General features: G+C 50.3%; 1 protein-coding gene across 1 annotated transcript in view; it reads right to left on the bottom strand.

The window, feature by feature from the left end:
- The window catches only part of ABTB2 (ankyrin repeat and BTB domain containing 2), a 198,270-nt gene that overhangs the window by 15,352 nt on the left and 163,542 nt on the right, over positions 1-19,376 (bottom strand). Inside the window, exons 4-9 of the mRNA XM_007943265.2 lie at positions 11,385-11,537; positions 9,698-9,863; positions 5,881-5,970; positions 5,268-5,369; positions 2,925-3,021; positions 2,301-2,436 (exon numbers count right to left, since the gene is read on the bottom strand). Of these exons, the coding sequence (XP_007941456.1) occupies positions 2,301-2,436; positions 2,925-3,021; positions 5,268-5,369; positions 5,881-5,970; positions 9,698-9,863; positions 11,385-11,537 (744 nt within the window). The remainder of the gene's footprint in view (positions 1-2,300; positions 2,437-2,924; positions 3,022-5,267; positions 5,370-5,880; positions 5,971-9,697; positions 9,864-11,384; positions 11,538-19,376) is intronic.

Below are 19,376 nucleotides of genomic sequence, written 5' to 3'. Positions count from 1 at the left end.
GGTTCTGGCTTCACCCTCTGCTGCCCGTCACACCCACTGGGCAGGCCTGGCCCCCACAGCACAAGGCCCACCATCTGCTCTGGGAGCAGGTCATGGTTCCAGCAGAGCTGCCAGGAGCTTATTCACCGCAGGGCCATATGCTGCGTGGAAGTCCCAGGAGCACGCTGAGGCCATCAGAGGACCACTGCCAACCATCAGGAAGTGCTTGGTCCTAAGATGGGCCCTGGGCAGCTGCAGAGCAGACAGTCTTATGGGGAACATGGGAGGGCTTGCCCTGGGCTTTGGAGACCCAGGCAATAATCCCAGGTTGGCCTGGAAGCAATATGGGGCCTCGCTAAGTCCCACTGTCCAGATCTATGAAATGGAAGGATGGCCACATCAGGAGAGAGAAATCTATTTCATCTTACGGGCAGTGTCAGTGCACTCTTTAAAATGATTCAACACTGGAGCTCAGTTAATGTGAATGAGTGCGGAGATCAATGTGTGATGTCTGCCAAGGGTGTGGGACGGGGCAATAGCGGCATTTGCTGCCTCCGGATCAGATCCCTGAGAAGATTCCATCTAGCTTTAAGTTCTTGTACTATGCTCTGCCAGAGCCTCAAGGACATGGCACTCTGTTGGAATGGTGCAGACACAGCTAGGAAGGGACAGCCTGCGCCAGACACAAGGAATACCAAGTCAGAGCAGGGCCTGGCAGGACAAGTTCTGGCCCCTCAGTGCTTCTGCACAGGTCTCTGATGAACAAGCCTATTTTTATAAACCAACTCTGCATTCAGCAGGAGCAGGAGTGAGGGACACTAGAGGCTTTTCCACTGTGGCCTTTCCCTCTGCACCTACTCTAACAACCAGCCACGAGGAATGCAGACAGCACAGGATCAACAGAAGCCCAGCAGTGAGAGCCTGTGTCCCTCAATAGCCCTGTGTGTCCCTGGGGAAGCTGAGGCTTGGAGCACGGGAGGAGGAACCAGGCCTGTGCAGCTCACGACCAGCAGCAGGGTTGGCTCTGCGAGGATCTCAGGAGAGACCCGAGGCACCTGTTGGTTCTCCCGCAGGCCTGGAGAGCCTCTGTATCTCCACTGTGGCTCAGCCTGAGCCCCGGCGTGACAGGTGACAGACAGCCTCAGACTTGTCCCTGTCTTCTCACTCTGCTGCTTCGGAGAAGTTCCCCCCAGTGGTCACTTGAGTCTGCTTCAGCAGCCTGGACAAACCAGGGCCCAGCATCTTTCACAGACTAAGACTTGGCTCCCTGATTCTCTGCCCTGCTGTCTCCCCTCCACTCTGAAGGGGTAGAAAAATGCCAGACAGGAATATGGAGAATTCCTAAGATCACTGCCCAGTGAACCATGGCCTTGGCAGCCAAGGGCTTGGCTGCTTTTGTGTGAGAATGAGAAGAAGCAGGCTTGGTTTGAGGGTAATCACAGCAAGCGCCCTGTGCTCCCAGGCACACTTGTCCACCTCGGTGCCTTTGCACAGCCCCTCCTCTCTCCCTGAAACGCCTGCCCCACACCATTACCTGGCAAACCTGTTCCTCTTCAAGGCCCTGAGCAAGCAACACCTCCTCCGGGGAGCTTTATTCTAACTGGCCAAGGCTGGGGCACACATTTATCACAGACTAAAAGTGTCCATGGATGTCTCCCCTTCTAAGCTGTGGGTTCCTTCAAGGAAGGGGCTGTACCTCTTTAGAGAATCTAGTGTAATGTGTCTTTCCCATAAAAGGTGTTTATTAACTATTGACTTAATAACTGACTAAATGAATGATGGTGCCATATTAAACTAAAATCACCACCATCAAGTCGATTTAGATTCATAGCAACCTCCACTAGGTTTCCGAGGCGGTAAATCTTTACGGAAGTAGATTGCCTAGTCTTCCTTCCATGGAGTGGCTGGTGGGTTTGAACCTCCAACCTTCTGGTTAGCAGTCCAATGCCTTAGGCACTACACCAACAGAACTCTTTTTTAGGACCATATTAGAGTGCCATATTAGGACCAGGTAAAATCAATAGTCACAGATTTCATCATTGAACTAACCAACCCAGCGATCAATCAACCAACAAACCTACCACTCACCCACCCACCCATCCAGCCAACTACCCACCCAATGTGCCTCCAGGCCTCCAAGATCTCATGCTCCTTGCTGGCTGGGGACTTCCATTTTTCTGGTTGACTCACACACAGGCTCCCTATCTCTAGAGAGATCTCCAGGTCTAACTCTTCCGCTCCTGGCTGGCAAATGGAGGGCCCTGAGATTCTGTTTGGTGCTCCCCCCACCACCACATAGGGCTGAACACCATGGTGGGTACCTGTGGCCGTGGGCAGCTGAGTGGCTGAAGCAGTTCATATCTTCATGGAGGGAGGAGGCCATACCATTGGCTTCAAGCATGCTGAGAAGGGGGTCAGCGCCTCGGCTCAGCAACAAGCTGACCAGCTCATAGTTTCCTGAAAGACAGAGTGCATGGGTGCCAAGAGGAGGAAGAAGGTGGCTGATGGAGAAGCCAAAAGGGAAAGGGAAACCAGAGGGTGTCTCCAGACTCTGGGGGTTGGAAGGAAATAAACCCCATGCTCATTTGTGTTTCATGGGGGTGAAACAGGGGTGACCCCAGAAGGGAGTTGGGAGGAAGAGGGCTGGCTGTGTCCAGCCACTATGGCCCCTCCCCTGGGCTTCCAGAGGGAATGCCCTCCCTGTCCTAATCTCCCCACACCCTCTTTTTGGCCCTGTGATTGGCAGAAATATGGATGGATGAGGTGAGGGAAAGCCCCTCTAGTGGTCCAGGAGCTCCCCACAAGGGTCTGTACGTGTGTGTTGTGGGGTCCAGCTACAGGCCCAACCAATCTTGTAGTGGTGACAGTGGCAACATGGTGGGGAGGGGCCCGTCATAGCCTCGTAGCCCGGAGATGACTGGGGAGCAGGGCAGTGGTGTACCTACCAGCCGCAGAGGCTAGCTGCAGGGGTGTCTCTGCATAGCTGTCCTCCCCGCTGTTCACTGCCGAGCCCTCCACGTGGGCACCAGCATCCAGCAGCAACTGCCAGGGGCACAGAAGAGGAGGACACTACTCAGCACAGCAGGAGTGTGGGGCGCATGCCAGTAGAAGGTCTCAAGGGAGGGGGCCTTTTGGTCTCTCCAGGCATGTGACCAAGACAGAGCTTGTGATCCTGGAACTGCACGTTACACCCAGGACTTAAAGTTTCTAGAATCTTCAACTTCACTCTCATGGCCCTGGACCAATCCCCTAAGCTGTGGGGATCACTGAGCTATTTCTCTCTTTCAAACACTGTCCCATGAATTAGCTACAGTGACCTTCCAAAGAATGCATGAAGACTAGAAAATATCACTCCCAATCTACAGGGAAGAACAGGCTCTGGGAGGTGGCAGAGGTAATGAGGAAGGCACAGGTGTCAGAGTCAATGAGATCTGGGTACAAATGTTGGCCATCAAACACTGAGTGACCTGGGGCAGGCACTTCAACTCTCTGAGCCTCAATCCTGCTCATCTGTAGGTCTGCCTTGCAGTATTATTGGGCTTTAAATGAAACAATGCTCAGCACACTGGAGGGGCTCGATAACAGTGGCTTTTAGGGTTTGCATGAGACAGGTTCAATGAGCTACCTATACTTGGACTACCATCCAACCTCCTGGGGCTGGGGCCTTTCTCTATTCCTCCAAGTACAGGCCTCTCCAGGGAACAGGGTTAACAGATACTAAGTAGTTCCTGGCTGGGCCGGGACTGGCTTTGCCTTGGAGCAGGGGTGGGGTTTCCCATTAATCAAGCAGTGACTTTCAGCTTCTGTCTCACCCTTCCTGCCTGGCCACTCTGGAAGGGAGAAGCCTTCCACCTTTCCCAGGCTCCTGGAGTCCAGGCTTCTTCAGAGCCTGTGGTTGGCAGTCTAGGAGAACCACCAGCCTGGCCTTCGCCTGGAAACCAAGTATGAGGAATCCAGCTCGAACAGGTTGGCTTGGGATCTCTCAGCCTCCACTGCTGAACAGGGGAGCAGGGAAGTCTCCATCTGCCTGGAGACTCTTGTCAGCCAGGACCTAGTTCTGGCACCTTGGTCAATGCCGGTGCCAAGGTGGTGGAGGTGGGAAGCTGCCCATTGGGTGAAAATGGGCACTGGTCCAGACAAGTCCTCCAGGCCCAGTCTGGGCTAAGGTTGGTATTTTGCTCAGAAACACTCAACCCTTGGTTGGGCATGAATGGAAATGTGTTAATTAATTAATTAATATGGCAGCCCAGTGGATAACCACCATTCATCGAGTCCTTACTATGTGCCAGTGCTGGGTTGAAAATGATAAACCAGAGATGTTCCCTTGCCCTCACAGAACTTGCCATGTAGCGGATAGTGAGGACATTATATGAACTCTCAGGCAAGAGTGGCACGCAATCATACAGACTGCACTGACCCTGAGGCGTGAGGGAGCTTGGAGTTGCGTGGTGACAGGGCTGGTGGCCCTGCTGGGGTGGGAAATCACTCTACCTACAACTCCTATTTCCTGAGCCTGAGCCACCTCCAGCCTCATGCCAGCCACAGCCACCTGGGCCAAGGTGGGCAACAATGAGCCTGGGCTTAAAAGGGGAGCTAGGCCAATCTGAGACCTCTCTCAGGAACTAGGAAATGGGGAGAAGGAAGGAACCAGAAGGATGCCATGATACAGGGCCAGCACTGAGGTAGAACTTATGAGGGAACAGGAAAAGCTGAAGGGTCTGAAGGCTGTCGTAGGGGAGAACACTGAGCACACCTGCAGAGATTCCAGCATGTGGGGCACTAACTGAGATGCCAAGAGGGAGCAGGGAGCCTTCAGTGACCTGAGCCCTGTTTCCTGAAATTCCACACATACCCTTACAGTAAGGAGCTCTGGTGCTACAGTGGTTAAAGCATTAGACTGCTAATCTAAAGGTCAGTGATTCAAACTCACCAGATACTCCATGGGAGAAAGATGAGGCAGCTTGCTTCCATAAAGATTCACAGCCTTAGAAACCCTATGAGACACTTCTACTCTGCCCTAAAGGATCACTCTAACTTGGAATCGACTCAGTGGTAGTGAGTGGGTTTGGCTTGGTTTATCCTTACAGTAAATGCCTCTCCCTGAGGCACACTAGGTGGATCCGTGTCCTGTCCACCAGGTGAGCCAGGCCTTAAGTGCAGACTTTTGTACCTCTAATTTGAGGCAGCTGGTCACTCAGGTGAAGAGGCTGCGGGTAGGGGTGGGGCTATATTTGGAGCCCAGCCCACCTGGCAGCTGGGAGCAAGCTGCAGCCAGGGCAGAAACTTACCTGGACCACAGAGATGTGTCCATGCAGCACAGCAAACGTCAGCGAGGTCCAATGCCGGCTGTCAGGGTGGATCGATGGGTGCCTGGGGCAGTTGCTTGGAACCTGGAAAATGCCACAAATGATCAGTGTATCCTGGGTGGGTGACATTCCTGGAGGGATGACACAGGCACCTGAGCGGGGAGAGTACCCTGAAGGGATGGCCAACAGGATTCAACTCAGGTGGCTTTTATAATTGATTGGTAATGTCTGCCTGGAACCCTGTGTGGAGAAAGCTTGAAAGGAGTGGATGTTCAGTAGGTGATGGCAGAGAAGGAGCACTTTATGTCTCCCAGGGAGGCAGAGGCAGAAGTACTAGGGATGGAGCGGATGGCTGGGTATCAGGTTGGTAGAAAGGGAACGGTGCTAAAGAAACAGAATCAAGGCATTCTCCTACTCAGCTGAAGTTCAAATCTTGAGGAAAATCCTTTCTGCTAACAGTGATCCCTCTGCATCTTGCATTTCCAGCCCTCTGAGAGCCATCCCCTCAACTGTGCCAACGACCGCACGGCTGACAGAGGCCTCGGTGCTGTCGGGCTGGCTGAGGAGCCGGGCGCAGCTCTCTGGACTGACTCACTTGGACGTCCAGGTTCGCTCCGGCGTCGATCAGCATCTGGACCATTGCCTCATCCCCAGCAGCGCAGGCGTACATCAGCGGCGTCATGCCCTGCGTGAACCAAGGCAGATGCTCAATTGTCTGGAAACAAAACATGCCGACACGTACTCCAAAGACCTCCGCCCCAAAACCACAGGTCTGGGGCTCCTGCTTGCCTGCCTATTCATCCTGAACTCTCCTGGGCCCTGTGCTCGACCAGCCTGCCCTTCCTAGGCCCACTGGACATGGGACCCCAAAGAAGCATTGTCACAAGGTCTGCAGGGCAGACATCAGAGCAGTGAAGTGCACAGCTCTGCAGTCAGACCCCAGGGTCAGTTCTGCCACTGGCAGCTATAAAGCTTGTGCAAATGCAGTTACATCTCTGTGCCTTATTTTATCTATAAACTGGAAACAACGTAACTACCTCTTAAAACCCCATTGCCATCAGTCGAATCCAACTCATAGCAACCCTAAAGGACAGAATAGAACTGCCGCATAGGATTTCTAAGGCTTTATGGAAGAAGACCTTGTGGCACAGTGGTTAAACACTCAGCTGTTAACCAAAAGGTTGGCAGTTTGAACCCACCAGCCGTTCCACAGAAGAAAGATGTGACAGTCTGCTTCCATAAAGATTGACAGTCTTGGGAACCCTATGGAGCAGTTCCACTACGTCCTACAGGGTTGCTCTGAGTTGGAATCAATCTAACGGCAACAGGTTTGACCCAACTGTCTGTCAGTTTGACCTACTGTGGTGGCTTGCAGGTTGCTGTGAGGCTGGAAGCTATGCCCCCAATATTTCAAATACCAGCAGGGTCACCCATGGCAGAGAGGTTTCAGTGACGCTTCCAGACTAAGACAGACTTGGAAGAGGCCTGATGATCTATTTCTGGAAGTTAGCCAATGCAGACCATACGAAAGGAAGGCAAGAAAGGCTGCACAGCTTGAAGAATGGATCAGCATCTCCGAACCGCATACGTAGAAACTGGTGAACTAGTGTTAGTTCTGCTGTGTGTATTCTCAACAACAAAAATAAACTATGAAAAGGGAAACAAAACCAACCTCATGGGCCACACCCAACACTGACTTTCCTGCTTTGGACATAGCACCAGGAGGGACCAAATGCTAGAGGGGGCCATGCTTGGTAAAGCAGAGGGCCAGGGAGGGCGAAGGAGACCCTCAGTGAGGCCGCAGTAATGGACCTGAACACGCCGGTGGTCGTGAGGATGACGCAGGACCAGGACGTGTTTTGTTCTGTTGCGCATAGGTCTCCATGAGTCAGAGTCAGCTCGACAGCAGCTGACGACGTCATTATCCACATCTTAAAGATGAGGATCAGAGAGGTGAATTAACTTGCCCAAGCTTACACAGCTAGCAAGGGGCAGAATTCAGACTGGAACCAGGTCTACCCGATTCGTGAAGTCTGTGCTTTATGACGTCTTTGATTTTAACATCTTGTGCTACTGAGCGCTTCAGAGCTCTTCCATGAGCTGAGGCCCCTCCCTCCCAGAGTTTACTGGGAGGTGGATAGAGCTCCCTCCCTGGCTAGGGATGGCTCTCTGCAGCCAGTAACAGCAAAGGCAGCAGTGGAAAGTGTTAGTCCACAGCTGGAGCCCGCACACATCTGTCTGGAGCCCTGCAATGATATTTATTGGGTTCTTTGTGTGTCGACAAGATCTTCTTACCTCATAAATCCTTGCCTAGCGTCCAGAGATAAAGAAATGGCCAGAGATTAATCATGGGCACGACGGCTGTTTACTCACAGACCATTCTAATACCAAGGCTTAGGGAGCAAACAGCATCCAGCACTTAAGAGAAAAGCCAACTTCAAGACAGTGAGAATTTGGCTTTGTTTTATTCCTCTCTGCATGTATTTGACTCATTTTTTTCTCCAACATCTGTACACAATTCAGAGTTTAAAACAGGCTATGAGCCCTGTCAGGAGCAACTGCTTTTTTATGTTGTCCCATCCCTACCCGAGACACCTAAGGAGGCTAGATAAACAGAGGCTGACTGCCAGGGTTCAGGATAATAATCATGATGTGGTTGTGAGGTGGGGAGTGGATTCCGACTCACAGCAGAGTCATATGACAGGAGAACTGCCTCATAGGGTTTTCTAGGCTGTAATCTTTAAGGGAGCAGACCTTCAAGTCTTTTCCCCCATGGAGCTGGTAGGTGAGTTCAAACTGCTGACCTTTTGGTTAGCAGCTGAGTGCTTAACCATTGCACCACCAAGGTCCTGATGATCATCATATTCACAATAAAAACTAGAATTAATATTTACTGAACACCTGTTATATGCAAGATGCGAAATTCTCACAAAAATCCTGATGTGGCATGTACTGTCATGGTCCATTTAGGGGTGAGGAGCCTTGAGGCTTGGAAAATAGCTTTCTCAAGACGCCTCAGCTCTTATGTGGTGGACAAAAACCTTGGTCTGCCTGCAGCTAACATCTAGGGGCTTCCCCATTGCACTGCTGAAAGAAGACAAAGACTCCACCAGGATGGAAGCTACTGAGAGGCCCGGGAACCTGCACTGACCGAGGACTCTGGGAGCTCTGACCACCTGCCTGCCCATCCCTGCTGCCCTGTGAGAGCCTCCCTTCAGCTCATCCCCACATCCGAGCATATGCCCGAGTACTCTACCTCCATGCTCTTGCCCTCATCAGCCCCATTCCCTGGACTGTCTTCCCCACCCCCAGTCCTGCCCAACCGTCAGGCTCGGCTCAAACCCCCTCTAGCTAGTAGCCTTCCTACCCTTGGCTGGTCAGAGTCTGCCCTGGCCATGTGGGTCACCTGCCTCATCACACCTACACTGTGCTGCCATCTGAGAGCGCTCTTTAACCCTGTGACTGATATTTAACTTCCCCTGTGCTTCTGGGTGGGAAGACGGTGCTCACAGTAAGTACTTATAAAACATGGCAAATACAGAAATTGGTATGAGTTCCATATTTTGGAGTATTCCATCATGGGTAAAAGCCTGGAGTCAGATTGTTTAGATTCTTTGTCCAGCCCTGTCCCTTACTAGCTGTGTGGCTTTAGGTAAGTCACAACCTCTATGTAGCTCAGTTTCCTCATCTATAAAATGGGGAGAATAATAGTACCTGCATCCTAGGGCTGCTGTCAGGATTGAGTTAATTCACAGAAAGAACTTAGGACAATGCCTGGAACACAATAAGTGCTATCTAAATGTTTGCTCGTCACAGTGAAAATAAAACAACAGAAACAAACAACCCAAGCTATGTTCTATCTAAAATTGCAAACCACCTCCAACACTTCCCCTCCTCCTCCTCCTTTATTTACTCTTTATGACCTCACACCATCTAATGTGCTCTGTGCACCACATGTCTATGTTTTTTATTATTTGTCCTCTCCCAACACCAAAATGTTAGCTCCATGAAGGCAGGGGTTTCTATGGGCCCTGTTCTCTGCTGGATCCCAGAGCCTGGCACAGTGCCTGGCACACAGTCTGCTCTCATACAGGTGTCAGCGATTCTTATCCACAGCAGTTTGCAAGCTGCCTCTCGGGCTCCTTCCCAGCTGGGCACCACGCAGGACAGCCTCCAGCCTCCCAGCAGGGGAAGCCCAATCCACGTCACAAGTCTTCCATGGGAGTCTAGGAAAGTCTCCAAGACATTCTGTCCAAACAGGCAGGGCATAATCAGGAGGCAGCCCACCTCTTAAAGCACAGAGCTGAGCAAGTCTTAAGTTTAAGACAGACGGGGCCCTGCCACCAACTCTGGTAACTGTAAGCTGCTGTCTCTGGTCATAAGCCTGGCATCGAGGGGCTCTCAGCACCCACCTGGTCGTCCATGGTGTTCACCCCATCTGGCCCCAGGGCCTCAATGGCCTGGTTGATGAGGTCCGTCCTCCCGCAGTTGAGCATGCGGAAACCCAGATCCTGGTTGAACTTTTCAGTAGCTGCTCTGGCGTCCAGTCTCCGGAAGGAACTGAAACAACATTCAGGCCTGCCCAGAAGAGACACAGAAGTGCATAAGCATGACCGAGCATGGACTCTTTCTGCTGGGACACTGGCCCTCAAAAAGACGAGATGTGATGTGCTGCGTTGGATGCGTGGAGTGAGGATGGAGCAGGTGGGGAGGGCTGTGAACTACTGACAAGTCAGCAGTGACCGGGTTCATCATGTTCCTGCCTCAGCTGGGAACATCTGCAAACGAGGCACACATGCTCTTCATTTCTACACACACACAGAGAGAGAGAGAGGGAGAGAGAGAGGGAGAGAGAGAGGGAGAGAGAGAGGGGGAGAAAGAAGTGCTCTGAGCTCATTGGAGCTGCCACTGCAGCAAACATGGTCCCATCTAAAGCAATCCACTGGGGACTGCTCTGAGGAGGAAGAAGGGCCAGCCCAGGCTTTTGCCTCAGCACTTGGCTGGGTACTTCTTGCACAGAGAAGGCTGCACTTGAGTCTATAAGATGATTCTGTGGCTGAGTTCTTGCATTGGCTCTACGTTCTCCTCTCCTCAGGACTTCCTGGTAAGGCTCAGAAGTACTAAAGAGACAGTGGAGAGTGGCCCTCAATCCCATTTGTGATAAACTCAACCTACCAGATCAAACCTGCATCTATAGGGGGTGTGCTACAAATTTCTAGCAGGCAGCTGCAGTCTTCCAATACTTGATCGGGCCAAAGTACAGAAAGTTCACATCCCAGAACAAAGTTCAACCATATGGCATGGAGACAGAAAAGGTCATAACCGAGGTCTGGGAAGATGTAAGGCTCCCACAAGCCAAAGGTGGCCAGAGGGAACCCTCTCTGGGAGAATGTCAGATGAGTCTAATGCAAGAGAGGCAGTCTGGGGAAGAAATTAAGAGTAGAGGCTTGGGAAATACATTGACTCAGGTCACTTTAGTTTTGTGTATTTCACTGTACATAAATAATATTTCAATAAAATGTATTTTTTTTTTTTTTTTTAAGAGTACAAGCTTGGGGGCTGTGCTCAGATCTGAGCTGCAATTTGAGCTTGGCCACTTAGTGAGCTTAGTGGGCATGTTCCTCTCTAATCTGGTCACCAGTTTCTTCGTCTGCACTATGGGGATTATAGCCCTTCTCAAAAGTTGTCATGAGTACCCAGATAAAGCTTGCAAAGAGGAAGGTTCAGCACAGTGCCTGTACCCAGCAAGTGTTCAAGAAAATGGTAGCGATTACAGGACAGAGGAAAGAGTGGGCCCACATCCTGTCTTTACCCCCGAAATATCCCAGAGAGGCAGACTGTGTGAGTGCTCCTGCCCAAATCCAAACATGTGTCTGGCTCTGTGTACTGAACCAGAAGCATGGGAAAGCAGCCAAGGTCCAGAAGAGATGAGCGCCAATACTCAGGCTTGGCATCCACAGAGGACGTCCTTACAAGAGCTCAAAGGGCTGTAGCCCTGCTCTCTGATTCTCTTCCAGTCTCAAAGAGAAGGGGCAGAGGGGTAGCCAGGGCTGACACGGAAGCCAGAGCCTTCCCTCCCACTCCTCCCCAGGGCCGTACTTGAGCTGCCGGGGCTCGCAGTCCAAGCCAGGCAGCAGCAGCCGGGCCGCCTGTCGGATGTCGCCACTGTCCACGGTGAGGCTGCGGCGGTGCTCTGCATACGTGATGGCCACGCGCATCCACTCCATCAGTGGGGGCAGCAGCATGAAGGGCCTGTGAGGGGTGGAGAGGAGGTTAGGTTCTCTGAGGAGGGCAGCAGGAGAATGGCTCTGAGAGAAGGGCCACGTGGGCTAATCACCACGTAACAGGAGCTTCCAGACCCTCAGTCTGTCAGGTGTGGAGGAAACCTGACTCTTTTCTTTACAGATACCTCGGTTTGTCCCCCATTCCACAGAATCTTTGTCATGGGCCAGGACAAGAGCACAACCTGAGGCCCTTAGCTGGCCAATGAAAGAAGGAGTTTGCCAACCCATGGAAGTGGCAAAAGGCACTTCTTGGCAGAAGGGAGAGATTGCATTAGGGTACAGAGGTTATAACACACCAAGTCTCTAAACCCGGCTTTGCTACTAGCAGCTGTGCTGTCTATCACCACATACAAACACCCCGAGTGTCGATTTTCTGTCTGTAACATGGGGTAACACGTATTTCTCAGGGCTGTTATGAGGCTAAGTTAGACAATTCATATCACACTGTACACGTATAACCAGTAGCCATTCCTCTCTCAACTAGAACCTGCTCTGAAGTGAGCTCTATGTCACTCTTGTGCAAGGCTGCAGTTGCCTAAAGCTGGGTGCAGGTTCCAACGCCTCCTGGGAGGAACAGTCCCAGGGGGCCTGTGTAATAGCTAAGAACCCACAGCCACGGCGTGGGGCAGCTAGAAGGAAGCAGGGAGAGGTAGTTCAGCAAGGCCTGGGAGTTGCAAACTCCATGGGACACCCTTCACAATACATTCCAAATGCCACCAGGGGGTGCCATGCACATGGAATGTGACTAGTGCCCCCTTGCGATGTGCAACACGGAGGCACTGCCACTCAGGCCCCCACCCAGCCTGCTCCCAGGACCTTCCTCTCTCCACCCAGCTCCTTCTTTCATCCAGGGACGTGGGGTTTGCCACTATTGAGGGCAGGCTTCCTTTTGTCCTCTGCCAGTTCTGCAGGTCTCCCTTTGCTGAACCTCAGGAGACCATTTCACAGTCCAACAGATCCTGCTGCTGTGGTAAGGCCTCCGACAGGCAGTTTTAGGCTTTATGACTCAATGGACAGCCTGCTCTGCTCAGAAGAGCTGGAGCTTTCTCCCTGTCCTGCTGCAGAACGAGGCAGCGCTGGCACCTGCCCCTAGTGCCTGCTCTCTGATGACAGCCTCCCAGCTCCTCCCTGTGTTCATCAGTTCCTCTTGATGCCCTCCATCCTTCCTTTTAATCTGAGCCAGACCTCCACCCCACCTCGCCCACTGCCTTTGATGCCCTGGGGTCCTTGATCGGGCCCCCACTGCCACCTTTTTCTTAGACATGGAGAGTGGAAGTCTGATCAGATGAATAAGACCTCCATTCTCTCCTCAGCTACTAAGAGAATCAACTACAGGGAACCAGCTTGAGTCTGCCTGCTAGGTCACTTATCTCAGATCTCCAAAAGCTTGAGTCATCTTTAAAGTTTTAGATGCTTCTCTTCTGAGGGCAAAGGATGCTTTTTTCAAACAAACAAAATAATGTGATCTTGAAGGTGGTTCATCTGGAAAGTTATTTTTGATGTCCTGGGTTTGTCATCTCAGAAATATACCTGGGTTTGAGTCTCTGAAGCGGCTCACTGAGTCTACTAATTGGCATGAGGAGGGGGCCCCGGGTGAGGAAAGCCTCGCTAGCCCTGGCCATCAAGGGTGTATACCCCTACCCCTCTCCGGCCCTGTCTCATCCCTGTCACTAGCACACACCAGCCTAGCAGCCACTCGTGGTTCTCGGGCCCTCCCTGCCCATTTCCGCCTCTTTACAAGAATGAACCAAGTCCACCTCTGCCTGTCCACATCCTATCCATCCTTTAAGGCTCAGTTCCAATGCCACCTCCTTCCAGAAATCTTTCCCCATCCCTCATTTCCAAAAACAACAACAACTGCTCAGAGATTCCCGGGAATTTCCTTTTCCAGCAATGTGTCTCCTCTGCTGGACTAGAGTATATTCCTCCTCAGGACAAGAACAATAACAAGGCCTTCTTCCTGTCATCTTCGTCTTTGTATTCTCCAGAACATGCCCCAGCATGGGGCCTAGGCACAATACATTCTCAATAAACGTTTGCTGAAGGACTGAAAGTATGCATGAGCATCAGTAACTTAACAGAAAACATTCAAGTTTTCAGTTAAGGACCAATTCATGCTTCTGCCCAGAAAAGAATGCTATGTAATTTTCAAGGGTATAATGCTGACTCAAGGAGCCCTGGTGGTACACTGATTGAAGTGCTCAGTTGCTAACCGAAAGGTTGGTGATTAGAACCCACCAGGTAGCTCCACAGGAGAAAAGACCTGGTGATTTGCTCCCATAAAGATTTCAGCCTAGGAAATCCTATGGGGCAGTTCTACTCTGTCATACAGGGTCATGATGAGTTGGAATCAACTTGAAAGCACACAACAATAAATGTCACCTCATCAGAGTAGGACATTGGGACTCTTGTGTCTAGGAAAGAACAGCAATTCATTCATAAATTATCTGTTTTGAAGATCTCCCTTGATTATAAATGCCCATTTGAATTCCCTTCAAATGCATTTGAATTTTATATTACAAGGCAAACTCGGAGACATACTTCTATACAGTAGTCCTGCTGATCCAAGGAGGAAGGCTTTAAACTGTCAGCGCTAGAGATTGAAGTGTAAGCAAAAAGATGATTCATGGATTTGTCAGTCATTCTTCTCTATTGTGGCCAAGAGCCAGGACAAACCGCCAAGCATGGCTACCAGACCTCTAAGCTGTACTATGAAAATCCAAGGGGGAACGCTGGAAATCATGAAGTCTAATCAAGTGGTGTCTTGATTCATTCTCCTGCTTTGTGCCTCTTAGAACTTGGCACATGAAAAAATGCAGTACTGATAACCTCAAGAGATGGATACTAAGATTGGCTGGTTTAGCCTCCATATTACTGTTTCAGTTGGAGAGGTGGAAAATTGAAAACTACATTGCCCAGATGCCTTTGCAGCTAGGGTTCTGGACGCAAATTAGTTTCAACATTAAGATGCAGGTGCAGGAGATCCGAGCTAGTAGAGAGATGTGAGTTAAAGGCCACGGCTGTGCTGCCTTTGTATCTGTTTCTCCTGGCAAGCCAGGTCATGAAAGCATGAGCTCAGTACCCCCTGCCCAGTACAGCATCCCACTGTCCATTCTCCACTTTCCTGGGTACTTAGAGTTAGATTTAGATTGAGAAAGCAACAGCAAAGATTTCTGAACTGCAGCTCCAGGGTATGCGCTCAAACTCCCAGCTCCAGAGGCTGCCTTAGAGGTAGCAGACCCTCTCCTGACGGACCAGTTCTGTATTGTTCTTGGAGTTATTCCTGGAGGTACAGCCTAGAGCCTGCTCCTTTGTTCTTGGAGTCATTCCTGGAGGTACAGCCTAGAGCCTGCTCCTTGAGCCCTTCCAATGATTTTTGCTAAATCCCTGCATCATATCCCTTCCTGCTTAAAATACCTAGAATGGGTACTGTTTCCTGAATGTTGATTAATATTCTCAATACTCAGAAATCCTCAGAGTAAGATTATCCGTCTGGGGATGGTGGCTGGTGCCCACCCATCCACAAACAAGGCTGAGTCAGCCCCAAAGCGAGCTCTCCAGGCCTTTTTCCTTGGCCTGCCCACCTCTGTAGCCTGTGTCCTTGGGAAGCGAAGATGGGCAGAGAGAGGCACAAGGTAGTTAGGAAGGCCACTAAGCAATTCATGGACTTTCTCATTAACATCCTTCCCTAGAGCTGTGGGTCCCAGGCTACTGTTTCCTTTCTGATAATATCTTCTAGTCCATTGGGCATGCTGAGAAAAGCTGGCCCACATGACTGGACTTTCTGGAAAATCCCTGTAAAAACTCCCATTTGCAATGGCCATGGCTGCGTCACAACTCCAGGTTGAAAAGGCCCAGAGGAGGGATCCTGGGAAGGGCTGGTGTTTGCTCGGTCCCCAAGGTCTCTTTCTTCTGTTCCCTCCTGAAGGACAAGGCTGCTTCCCTCTTTTTGCCTCCCCTTAGGCTGAGCTCAGCTGCACATCGGTCAGTGTCAGAACGACGTGTGCAGTGGCAGAACCAGGCAGAGTGGGTCAGCCCTTCTGCCCTCTGAGTTTTCGTTTCGCTAGATCTGATATTCAGATTAGCAAGGTCTCAAACGTTTTGGTCTCAGGATACCTTTTACACTCTGAACAATTATTGAGGACCTCAAAAAGCTTTTATTTAAGTGTGTTACACATATCGATATTCACCGTACCAGAAATTAAAACTGAGAAAATGTTAAAATACATGAACACACAAGTTCACATTCCATCAGCCACCAGAGTGATAACATCATCACATGTCACACAAATGGAAAATGGACAATGCCACCGGATCCTCATGAGAAAATGAAATGAAAAGGCAAATCTTAATATTAGGAAAACTGTTTGGACCCTGGGGACTCCTTGAAAGAGCCTCTGGTGCAAATGGTTAAAGTGCTTAGCTGCCGACCAAAAGGTTGAAGTCCATCCAGAGGTGCCGGGAAAGAAAGGCCTGGTGATCTGCTCACCAAAAGTCAACACTGAAGTCCTGGGGAGCACAGTCCTACTCTGACACACACGGGCCACCATGATCCAGAACTGACTCAGTAGCAACTGGAATTGGAAGTAGATCCCAAAGTCAGGGGGTGCAGGGATTGTGCCCCAAGTGCAATAGGTCTGGCGAATCCTAGAGTGTCATATAGCTGGCATTCACCTACCCTACTCAGGGATCTGAGGATCCTAGACCCCTTCCTGGCAGAAAGTTCTGGTTTGTTCAAAGCAACTGAACTGGCTCTGTAACCTCAGGCAGATTGCTCACAGTGGTTGTTTCCACACTTTCTCTACCATGAGAACCCTTTTCACTATTACTCCCAACTCTATGTGACAGCTCCTGGACCTGTGCACAGTGATCAACTGATTACATTGGAGAGGAAAGCTGCCTAGGGTAGAATCCAGTACATGTCCAGTGAATTCAATTGTGTGATCTTGTACAAGTTACCTCACCTTTCCTATCCTCGGTTTCTCCATTAGCAAAGTGGGTATAAATAATAAGACTGCCAAAAAAAATGTGGAAAAAAATTCAAAACCTTAAAAAAGAAGACCAGGATTACTGGTCGGATAAAGACTGGTGAAACCCTTGAGACTATGGCCCTGAGTCACCCTTCAGGCTTGGAAATGGATTCACTCCAGTGGATCAACTCTCAGTCAAACAACAGACGGGCCTATGAGCTAAACAGCTACATCAGGGAGATGCACTCCTTAGAACAGTCAACCATGGGAGATCAGAAGGGCAACATTTGTACAGGGAGAAAGCTAGGCAGGCTATAAGAATACCTCAGTAAGAAGGACACAGGGGAGGGGTAACCACGGGGGAGGGGGCGATAAGAGGAGAGGTGTTATATTGTGAAGATTGTAATCAGTGTCCGGAGACAAAATGAACTGTTGAATATAAAATGAATCTGCTTTACAACATTGCACCCAAATAGCAATAAAAAATTAAATAATAATAATAGGACTACCTCATAAGATGTTGGAAGGATGTATGTAAGGTGCTTAGCACAGCCTTTGGCACAGGCTAAGTTTTCGATAAATTTAACTATTATTAATTACTACTTTAGTATCTGTTGATAAAGAAAGCACATAATAGCAAAAAACGGCTATAGAAATCTGATCCTCTTAAATGCTTCAGCTCCAGGCGTCTGAAAGTCCAGCCAATCCCCTCACTCTCACTCCAAGCAAGGATAAACATGTAAAGCTTGCAAAACCCTGCCAGCTAGCAGCCCACCACCCACTCTATCCCAGCTCAAAAAACAGAGGAGAGAAAAATGCAACCACTATGTCAGGTGTGATCTGGAAACTGTTTCTCGCAGTGCAGGCTCTCGGCCTTGGCTGTCAAAAAACTCAGCCAGGAAAAGGGCAAAGACAAGAAACTCAGATCCAGGGGGTCACGGCCTAGGTGGTGGTGAGGTGGGGTGGGCCCAGAATTACTGCAAAAGCAACCCCTTCATACCCCAAGTGCCATGTGGCACTGAACCTAACCAATACCACACAGCTGTCGAAGTCCAGTTTCTCTGCCTCTCACTCTAAATTAGTCATATGGATGAACCTGATTATTTCAACCCAATGGTCTCAGGAGGCTCTTCAATAGACCCAGGCCTGCAAAAGCCATTTTTTCCCCCTTTAAATAAATGAAAGAATCAACTTCTTAAGGTCTTGGTTTTAAGAGGTCCTTGCAGCCTGGAAAAAAAAATAAACCCTGCACCACTCAGCAAGCTTATGATTTACTGGGATTATAGTCCTATAAGTAGTGTCTAAACAACATGGAACAGGAAACGCCTCCAATTTCTAGCTCAAAGCAGGCTCTGTTCGTCCCTGGTGTAGGCAGGGGCCTGGAGAGAGAGTCAAGTTGGCAGATGGGGAACAAGCCTGTAACCACAGGCCGTGCGACCAGCAGCCAGGTACAAGTAGGCCTTGTGCCTCTGTCCCCAGCTGGGTGGGGCGAGTACCTAGGCCAGCAGGTATGTGCCCCTCTGCACCAGCCAAGAGGAACTGGACACAAGTACTCAGGCAGACCCTGGATGGATCACTGGCTGGGCAGAGCCCTGAGCCTCCCCTCCAAGTCTAGCCCCAGGACAACCAGGCCTCAGTTTGACTGGCGCCCTTACTAGGAGAGCTCTGGAGGACGACATGTCTCAGGCTTGTGTCCTAATGAGATTTCCCTATTCCCCATCACCCCTAGGCCCGGCCTGCCCTACCGGTGAGCACCCAGGAGTCCAGGGAAGGAATCTCAAATGGACGGGCCAGAGAATGAAGATGATGATCACAAGAAGGGAGGCCAGAATGTTTTCCACCCTCAGCCCTAAATTCTTCCATTGCCCCTGCCCCGCCTACTGCAGGGCTCAGAGCCAAGTATGGGTTTACTGGGGTAATTTCCCCCTTGAACTTAATTCTTCTCATAGATCTTGCCCCAAGGCATGTTGCCCGCTCACACCTCTCTGCCTTGTGGTCTGGACTGGGGGTGCGGGTGGCACCGTCAGGCACCTGCAAAGATGCCAAGCCTTTTCCCAATCAAGTGGTGGCCCCACAGCAGGGATTTCTCTGGGAGGGTCATGGTTGGCTCTGCAGTGCCAGCTCCAAGGCCCTCACCATGGCTCCCGACGTTTTCCAGAGAGCCCCTGTGGCCTACAACCAAATCAAAACTTCCATGTAGAATAAAACCAACATTGTCCACTGAAGTCAGATTCCACTCCCAGCCCAAAGAAGGTAATTCTAGTCCAATCCACATCTTGGACTAATTACTTCTCTAGAACTGCTTGGTAAACCAGCATGGTTTGGCCCAGCTTGGAGCTAGAGTTGGGCAAGCTTCTCTCTTCTGACCCCCGGCCCCCCCGTCTCCACTGCTCAGACATGGGGCTGGCCCATGGCAGAAGCTCTGTTTGGGGTCACGTGTCTCCCAGAGGCACGGCTTTGGGCTTTCTGTGGGGAAAATATATGTTCTACTTTCCTCATTAAAACTCAGCTAGTAGACATTAGAGGCACTAGATAAAGTTCCATTTAGTCAGATATGCATATGGATGTGAATTCAGAATACAACCAAGTCTTTATTAGCTGTGAGCCAATTCCCTGCCCCTTTCCAGGTATTGTCCTTCAGGCCTTGGATGGGAGTCCTAGTCAGGAGCAGCACAGGAAGTCAATTGAGTGATAATGGGCTCATCCTGGCATGGCTCCGAGGCATTCAGGAACAGGAAAACAATAACAAGTGACATTTGAGGAGCATTTACTAAGCACTTGACACTGTTTTAAACCCTTTATATATATATATATATATATATATATATATATATATA

Source organism: Orycteropus afer, unplaced genomic scaffold (assembly GCF_000298275.1).
Source record: "Orycteropus afer afer isolate SDZICR_OR568_19922 unplaced genomic scaffold, OryAfe1.0 scaffold00103, whole genome shotgun sequence".
In the NCBI taxonomy this organism is placed as follows: domain Eukaryota; kingdom Metazoa; phylum Chordata; class Mammalia; order Tubulidentata; family Orycteropodidae; genus Orycteropus; species Orycteropus afer.
This window is presented reverse-complemented; position numbering and strand designations above follow the sequence as displayed.